A 9,223-nucleotide genomic window follows, 5' to 3' on the forward strand; every position below is an offset into this window, starting at 1 on the left:
TATCCCCCTCCCTTCTCTGCTCCCCCAGATTTGTGCAGAGACTGTCTCAGTGGTTTCCAGGAGAAGCCTCTGGCTTCCCTGTGGGCCTCGCCTGTGAGAGTGGTGAGAGACATCACACAGAGCTCTCAGTCCAACCGCTGCTCTTCGCCTTAGGCGCTGCCTAGGGCCTGGGAGCATGGCCACGCCCACAGCTCTTGCGGCTCGGCTCGGGGAGGAGAGATCGGTGATCACCAGAGTGAGGTAGTAGGGTGCTGCAGTGGTAGCGCTGGGGTAGGGATGGCCAGGGCCCTGAGGGAGAGTTGAAGGACCCACGGAGGTGGGTAGCCCTGGCAGAGGAAAGTCGGGGGTCTTTTAGGGGAAAAGCACACGCTACAGAGTAACCTACTCACTGACAGGGGCAGAAAGTGCTGTTCTCTAGTGCCGTTACCCTCCCGGAGAAGGAAATACCAAAGATATCGCCAGGTATGTCTTGGACAAGCTGATTTATTAGAGCGTTACAGTAGGGCTCCCACACAGAGGCACCAGAGCTTGGTGCTTAGCTTCCCTCATCCCCCTCCGCCGCCAAAGCCTCCTGGCTCTCCTCCCCACGGTGCTCCTGACGAGCGAACTCCTCGATGACTATGTCCTCAGAGCTTGCAAAGCAGAAGAATGGAATGGAGGGTTAGGAACAACTTGCTGGGCATCGTCCACGTTCACTCCCTTTTCGTGATCCCTTCCCTGCTTCCCAGCTCAGATCCTCAGCCCGCTCTCCATAGCTAACCACTCTGGCTTGTTTCCCTAAGTTCCCTCCCCAACCTTCCAAACACAAAAGTCCCTCCCCACCCACCCTCTAGAGCGCTGGAGGGGAAATAAAAATGGAGGGTCAGAAGAAAGGAAGGGGTCGAAGAAGTAAGGGCGAGGGGGTGGGGGAGGAAAAAGAAAAAAGGAAAGGATGAGGGGGGAAGGACGATTCTGAGAAGAGCAAGGGGTGGAGGGCGTATGAAAAGCACTGAACTATGACACGAAGCTAGACCATATGTTTCCACTGAACAGTATTGAAAGCAACACTCCAGGGAAGCTTTTTAACATTTCCATCGTCATAAAATGGAGGGTGGCAATGGGGTAAGGGGGATGGGGCATCCAGGCCTCACATTACCTTACCTAGCACCCTCTGTAGCAAGCATGGAGTGGGGAGAGGAAAATGGAGTTGAAGCTGATGTGGGGCTCTTCAGTAGAGTGAAGAAGTGTTTCTCTTCCCCCTCCTTTTTTAACCCTCTCCTCTCTACACCCCCCCCAACACACACACACACCCTGAAAACCTAGGAACCCAACCTGCCTATTGCTATATAGTCTCTACCCAAACTGCCAGTCCTTGATTCAAGAGATCAGAACTGCTTGGTCCCCAACACTCAGGACCACCGCTCCTATGAGTCCCACCCGTCACTCACCATGTGATGGCTTTGGATGCATCAGGATCAGGGGCAGCTCCACACCAACATCGCTGGGAGGATTCCAAGGGAGAGTTATGGATCTCCCCCAAGGCAACTCCCTGAACCTCCCTCCCTCAGTTTTCTGGTCCTGGGATGTCCTCAGACACTCCCTTGGCACTCTTTTAGTCTCCCATTCTTGCCCCCAGGCCCCTCTCCCCATGGCTTCCCCATAGCATGTCTTACCTGGTGATCAGGTCGCCTAGGATGCTGAGGGTAGAATGACACCCTAAAATTAGCAGCTGGAAATGAAAGTGGCAACCTAGGTTTACCGGGGGATAAGGGATCAGAAGGCCGACCCAGCCGCATAATGGGCTTCCAGAAGGAAAGGTGGCTTGCTCACTGAGCTCACAGGTTTGGGAAACTGGTCTGGGGAACAGCTTGATTGGGTCAGTCCACCTGGGAGGAAAACAAAAGTGGCTCCCCAGCCCCTGCCTAGACAGACCCTGACCCCTCACTCACCCTCCACCAGATACCATCAAGTTGACTCTCACTTTGTAGGACACCAGGATCCCCAGCAGCTCCTTGTTCATTCCAGGTTGAAGACTGGAATGAAGACCGGTGGTAGTATTCGTTTTTGTGTGTTTGTTAAGCAGGGGGGGTGGTAATTTATTCAGTCCCTCAGTCCCTTCCTGTGCACCTTTTCTAACAGGCTTCCCATGCTCTAATCTCTCCTACTCATGGAAATCACATTTCTGCTCCTTACATCCAGTTTTACCATGTCACCCTCTGCTCAAGAACCAACATCTCTGAATATAACTACTTTCTGCTTGGCTTTCACGACCCTTAACAAACTGGCCCCACTCAGCCTTTTTAACCTTTTCTGCCCTAACTCCCTAACACCTGGGATACAACCTGAGCAGACCCAACCTCTCTCCATACTCAGAACATGCCATGCAGATTCCCACCTTTCTGGCCTTTGCCCATGCTGTGTTCCCAATCTGGAATGCTCTTTCCTTCCTCTGTTGCTATCTAGATCCTGCTCATGCCTTAATATCTAGCTCATTTAGTCTTCTCCGGGAAGCCCACTCCAGCTATGGTGTCTTCTTTTAACTTCTGTTGAATTTCTAATCTGAACCATGTGTGCTATCATTTAACCTTTCGATTGCTTTTGCATTCCTCTTTGTTCCCCACCTAGGCCATAAATTGACTGAAGGCAGAGCATATCTAAAACTTCTTTATATCCTCCCATATTACCTAGCATAGGAATGAGCATGTAACAGGTACTCAGTGAAACCTCACTGACTGGAAAGTAAGACACAGAAAACTGTATGATATTGGGAAAGTCTCTTCATGGCTCTGGAATACTGATCCTTTATCTATAAAATAATGCTGTTTGGATGATTTCTAAGGGTTGGTCTAGCAATGACAATCTATAGTTATAAGATTGATAAGGCATGGAGAGGGGCAGGGGATGATGAGCACTTGTCAGATGGTGGCAGATGGCTTTTGGTGGAAGACACATCTAACACTAGGGCTTCTAAAGGTATAGGGCCAAATGAATAATTGAATAGAATTCTATCAATTCCTATTATATCATTCTCCTTTGGCCCTTTTCCTCCTTCATTTCTCAGCTCCTAGCCTTTTCACTCCATTTCTGTCTTCACTAGAGAGTAGCCATTCTAGAGATCATGGCGCTACAGCCAGATGACACATAGTAGAATCCTTTCCACCTCTGCCACTTATTAGCTGTGCAAGTTTGGACAAGTCCTTTCGTCTCTCTGAGCCTCAGGGTCCTTAAGTATAAAATAGAATAAGAACACATATCCAGCCTACTTTAATGGGATTCTTATAAAGATATAGTATATATATAAGACTTTGTGAGCTGTGAAATATTAGACAACGCAAAGAATTTTCCTCTCTTTCCTTTCTTGCTGTCTGTGACCTAAGCCTGGCATTGGTCCCGTGGACATTATTTAGCTTATTCTTGGCCCTCAGGCCTGCAGGGATCTCTGAACACTGGCCTAGAACCACTTAAAAAGAAATAGGTAGACTTCATTGCAGGTGAAACCTCAGAACTGTATACATGGCATGCAGAATGGGTCACAGATAGAAAATGGAGGCTGGTAATTACATTTGAGCTTACATTGTGCTAGAGGCCAGATTAGTATCACCATGCTTGAGTTTGCCATCCAGTGCCAGGCCCTGTTTCTGGCAGTTGGCAGCCAGGAGTGGGGTTACTGCGAAGCTCTTAGAGAAGTTGGAGTTAGCAGCTATAGTCTCCCTTTAAAAGGAGAAGAAGAAAAGAACTTAGACTAGGCTTGCCAATTACATGTACTTTCATTCCCAAGAGTATCTTGCACAATTCCACAAACCTACTGGAGTATCCAGGAGAGCTGGCATGCCTGACTGTGCAGAGGGGGAACAATTTGCTCTGGTGGGAAATCCTTATGCCCTTGACCTCTCTCAGCATTTTGATGGTCCTGTTATGGGTATCCTCCCTCTAGTTCTCCTGGGAATCCCTCCCTTTCTCTACATCAGCCCTCACGTTGACCTTCCTCAGTCCTGGGCTCTTACCCTCTTCCTTCTTTCCTGAACCCCCTTCTTTGCCTCCAGTCCCTGCCCCTTTTCCCACCAACCCACCCCTTGGCTCTCTGACCCCAGCCCCAGTGCCAGCTCACGTGAACTCCTGAATGAACACGGTCTTGGTGTACTTGTCTAGGGAATACAGGACAACGTCTGTGATCTGGTCGACTGAACAGCCAGGAAAAGCACATGACTATAATCAGTTAGTCATCCTCAAGGTCCCAACTCACCACCCTCAGATGTGACCTTATTCATGGCTACACTATGCATGATGTACTAAGATATGCTTATGGACAAAGATATGTATTTTGATAAGCCTTCATTAAAGGGAAAGTCTAGATAAATGCAGCCTGGATAGGTGAGGCAGGATTTTGGAAAAAGATGTGTGGATTAGGGACCAGGTGCAGAGGGATAGGAAAAGAAACTCACCTGAAATCTTGATTTTTTTGATGACCTTGTTGGTGCAGTTGTTGATAGAAACATTGACAGAGATGGGTTTGCCATGGTAGTGAACCTGGAGCAGGAGGAGAGGCTCATCATGAGGTTGGAGGGAGAACACCCAGATCAAGACCTAGAATTCTGTTTCCTTAGCACTATTGCCACCCTGGCTTCCATCCCTGTCTACCCAAGTAGGAAATCAGTGAAGAATCAGGGTTTCAGAGGGCTTGCAGGGTAGGGGGTAGGAAGTGGGGGGGTCACAAACCTCCCTGTCCATCCAGGCCTGGAGTTGTAGGGGCTGAGATGACAAAAGGAAGTGGCGGACGGTCTGGGCACAGGGACCAGGGCCTGGTTCCAGGGGTGCAAACTGTACTTTTCGAACCACCAGCCGCACAGAGTCTCTGAAGAGAGGCCAAGAGGTCAGCCAGAACATCTCTGGGACTCACAGAGCTCCATGCCAACCCCATGGCCCAGTCCTGGCTTGGGGTTGGGGTGGAGGTGAGGTAAAACCTCCCTCAGAGAATTCCAGTAGACCCTCAGTGTAGACATCTAGACCGTGGGTCAGCAGACTATGGCTCACTGGCCAAATCTGGCCTGTTTTTGTATGGCCCAAGGCTGAGAACGGTGATTACATTTTTAAATGGTTGAAAAAAAATCAAAAGAACGATAATATTTCATGGCATGTGGAAATCATATAAAATTCAAATTTTAGTGTCTATAAATAAAGTATCAGAAGACAGCCCGGCTCATTCATTTACATACTATCTATGGCTGCCTTTCACACTCCAATGGCAGAGTTGAGTAGTTGTAACAGAAACAGAAACCATAGGGCTCAAAAAGCCTAAGCGTTTATTTTTTGGCCCTTTACAGAAAAGTCAGTTTACTGCCCTGGAGCAAAGAAGAGAAGTCAGAGGGGGATCGGAGCTGGACATCTGAGTTGGTGGCGATGGTACTATGGAGGTTAGAAGCTGGGCTGTTTCTGTCCTGAGATCAAGATCTGTTTCCTGGCACAGGCAGGGACTCTGGAGAGGACCAAAGACTACCTCTTGGAGATTTTCTCCTCCAGGTTTTCAGCACAGAAGCTCTTCACTTCAAAGTCAATCCCACAGGCCTGCAAAGGTGAAGGGGCCAAGAGAACTCACTTCTAACACTGCCTATCCTTTCCTCTTGGGTCTATAAGGAAATGCCTGACCCCATCCCTTAGCTGTCCATTTTGCCAGTCTTTTTCATTTGTCCCTCTGTCCTTCATCCTAGCAGTGACTATCCCTCTTTCTCAGAACCCAGACCTCACCTTTCCCGCATCTTCGGGACCTGGCTGCAGTGTCACCGAACAGGGCAGGTTAACAACCATCTAGGGGATCAGAAGGAGGTCAGCAAACAGAAGAAATAGGGATCCCCCCCACTTTGTTTTCCTTCTGTAGCTTCCTCTCTTAACATTCCCTGGAAACCTTGCCCAGGATTTGGGGGCCAGTACCTGCAGGGTAAAGGGGTAGGCATTGTCCCCCAACTTTTGCAGCAGTCGCTCCTGTAGGACTGTGAGGGGCCCCTGGGTGCTGGTGGGCTCAGGTGGGAACACTTGCTGCACCTGTACATACAGATCTTTGCGGAATGTCAGACCGATCACGTCCAAGTCATCATGGCCATAGCGAAAGGCACATGTCAACATGACAAACACTGCAGGCAAAGGAGGAAAAGAGAGTGAACTGTCATGCCCGAGGGAGAAAGGAAGTTCTTAAATGGCTCATAGGAAGACATGGAGAGACAATGTAGTATGATTGAAACCATATGGCCATGAAGAAAAGGATAAATACATTTGACTACAGTAAATTTTCAAACTTCTTTCCATTAAGAGTCTTTATAAACACTGAAACAAGCAAAAGCCTGGGAGAAAATATTTGCAACATATATAACAAACAAAAGTTTAGCATTCCTAACCTGAAACTAATGTAACACTGTGTGTCAACTATACTTCAATAAAAAAGCTTCACATTTGTGATACATAAAGAACTCCCACAAATCAATAATTGAAAAATACCAATATAGGAGTGTGCAAAGAATATGAATAAGCTCTTTGCAGAAGCACAAAATAGAATGGCCGATAAGACAGGAAAACATGTCCAGTCTCATCAGTAATCAGATAAATGCAAACTAAAACCACAATAAGATAACATTTCACACACATCAGACTGTGAAAAAATTTGAAAGTCTGCCAATACGAAGTGTTGGTGAACAAGTGGAGCAACAGGAGTTCATTGCACACTCCTGGTCTGAGTATATATTAGTACAACAACTTTGGAAAACTGGCACTATCCAGTAAAATTCAATCTGCTTGTATATTATGACCTAAGAAGAATTTAGAGGAACTCTTGCTCATATTTATGAGGAGATACATATGAGAATGTATTTGCATCAGTATTTGCCATAGCGTAAAATTGGAAATAATTTCAATATCTATCAATCAGTCAATGAAAGAATGGGTAATACAGTTATGGTATGTTCCTATAATAGAATGCTAAGCTGAGCTTAAAATAAGTGAACTAGCACTCCATGTATTAACGTGGGTAAGTCTCAAAAACTATTGAGTATAAAAAAAAAAAGCTAGTTTCAGAATGATATGCATAATCTGATATTGTGTATATAAAGTTTAAAAGCATGTAGAGCAATCGAGCAATACCAGAGCTTCTCACAGATACATAACTATTAAGTAGAAGTATAGGAACATCAAAGGAATAATAAACACCAAATGCGAGATAGTGATTCCCGGGGAGGAGGAGAGGAGGACGGAGGAGAGGAGGAAGGGGAATGGGATTAAGGAAGGACACATGGGAGACCAGCTTGTTTCTGTAGTTCTTTTTTAAAGCTAGGTGGTGGGTACAGAGTATTTATTACATAATTCTAGGGTCAGACTATCTGGGCTTGAATATGACTTGTACAAATCCCTCGAGTTCTCTGAGCCTCAGTTATTTCACCTGTCAATAACAGGATTGCACTACAAGCTCTCCATATGTTCTTTAGCCTTCACAACAATCCTCTGAGGTATTATTATCTCTGCTTTACAGGTAGAGACAATGAGCTCAGAGCCGTTAAGTGACAGCCCAGGATTTCAACCCAGGCCTTTTGACTCCAATGCTCACGCTTGTGCATGCCCAATCTAACTCATAGGAATTAATGTGAGGAGTTGACATATGAGAAATCACTTTGGAAATTGTAATTATAGATTTGAATGACGATGATGATCATGGGAATATTGGCAGAAATTGAACAGTTATAAGTGAACTCATGCTTTGCAGCTGATGCCTAAAATTAGGGGAAAATAGCTGCTTCAATGAACTATGAAGGCTTCAATGAAGAGTGGGATGGGGTACAGAGGGCTACCTGTCCAAGGACAGAGTGATAGAGATTGAGGGAAGAAAAGATGTAAAACGGGTTTGGAATCTTACTTCTATCAGGAGCCCTGACCCAAAGGAAAGAAAACTACCAACAGCCACACACTAGTAGAAAGCAACTTATTTCAGTATTTTTAAGAGATCAAAATATCTACTGAACAGCCGGATTATCTGCTTCTAAAATTAAGCACAAGGAAAAGGAATCTATATTCAAAAGATACAATGAGGACTGAGAGTAATGATAATGGTAGCGTTTATAAGGACTGGGGCAATGGGCAGTCTCATGTACTGCAGGAGGGAGAGTCAGTTGATAATTGATTTTGTAAGGCAGTTTGGCAATAGAAATCTTTAAAAATGTCTGAATGCCCTTCGGCCATTGTTTTCTTCTCTAGGCATTTAGTCTAAAGAAATGATTGGACCAATACAAAGGACATATATATGTTTGTGTACACACACACACACACACACACACACACACGAAGTATATATTTTACAGGGTTATTTATAATAGCAAAAAATGTCCAATGATTGAAAGTTGGCTAAATATATTATGGTACCCCCCATGCAATACATTGACATAGGTGAAAAAAAAGATTAGAAAATATTTATAATATAGTCTATTAAATAAAAATATAGCTATTTTTGCACGGAAACTATGAATGAATAGGAGCTAAAATATTATTAGTGATTATCTTTGAGTGACAGGATTGCAGTCTCTTTTTACTTCATCTGTACTTTTTAATTTTTCTACAATGGAGACATACTTAACAATTTTCAAAAGATATGACAAATTCCCCCCTTGGTTGTCAATTACAGCCAATTAAAGAGGGACAGAAAGTGGGGCACCTGAGTGGCTCAGTTAAGCGTCTGAGTTCAGCTCAGGTCACGATCTTGCGATTTGTGGGTTCGAGCTCTGCATCAGGCTCTGTGTTGACAGCTCAGAGCCTGGAGCCTGCTTCGGATTCTGTGTCTCCCCCCTCTCTGCTCCTCTCCACCTTGCACTCTGTCTCGCGCTCTCTCTCTCTCTCAAAAGTAAATAAACATTAAAAAAAAATTTTAAAAAGAGGGAGAGAAAGAAAAGGAAAAGGAAAGAAGGAAAAAAGGAAAGGAAAAGACAGAGAAGATGAGAAGGAGAGGAAAAGAGGTGGCCGGAAGGAAGCATGGGGAGGGAGGAAATGAAGATGAGGAATAAGACAGAAGAAGATCAGGAGGGGTGAGGCAGAAGGTATGTATGTAATAGCCCGAGGTGAGGGCGGTAAGCAGGTGAATTGTTATTGGCACATCCCCCTGTTTGCAAGTGGGGAGGGCATCACCCCCCTCATCCTTCCTGGTTCTTCAACAGTTTAGGATCATCCTTTTTTCGTGCTAGAAAATAGCTTGTTTTCATTTTTACAAATTCAACATCTA

The 9,223-nt window shown here is 45.4% G+C and overlaps 1 protein-coding gene across 1 annotated transcript; it reads right to left on the reverse strand.

Annotated features, from left to right (window-relative positions):
• Nucleotides 1–535: 535 nt before the first annotated feature.
• Nucleotides 536–7,574, reverse strand: ARR3 (arrestin 3). Its single transcript, XM_047092485.1, has 13 exons — nt 7,565–7,574; nt 5,905–6,104; nt 5,722–5,781; nt 5,474–5,541; nt 4,696–4,831; nt 4,422–4,506; nt 4,088–4,160; nt 3,553–3,690; nt 1,929–2,024; nt 1,653–1,676; nt 1,428–1,480; nt 1,141–1,150; nt 536–632 (listed from the first exon to the last, which is right to left on the reverse strand). Exons 1-13 carry the CDS (start codon nt 7,572–7,574, stop codon nt 536–538), a joined length of 1,050 nt encoding a protein of 349 aa, XP_046948441.1.
• Between the last annotated feature and the right edge of the window lie 1,649 nt (nt 7,575–9,223).

Source organism: Lynx rufus, unplaced genomic scaffold (assembly GCF_022079265.1).
Source record: "Lynx rufus isolate CCGP_SWC_20201006 ecotype Redwood Valley unplaced genomic scaffold, mLynRuf1.p SCAF_30, whole genome shotgun sequence".
Classification (NCBI taxonomy): domain Eukaryota; kingdom Metazoa; phylum Chordata; class Mammalia; order Carnivora; family Felidae; genus Lynx; species Lynx rufus.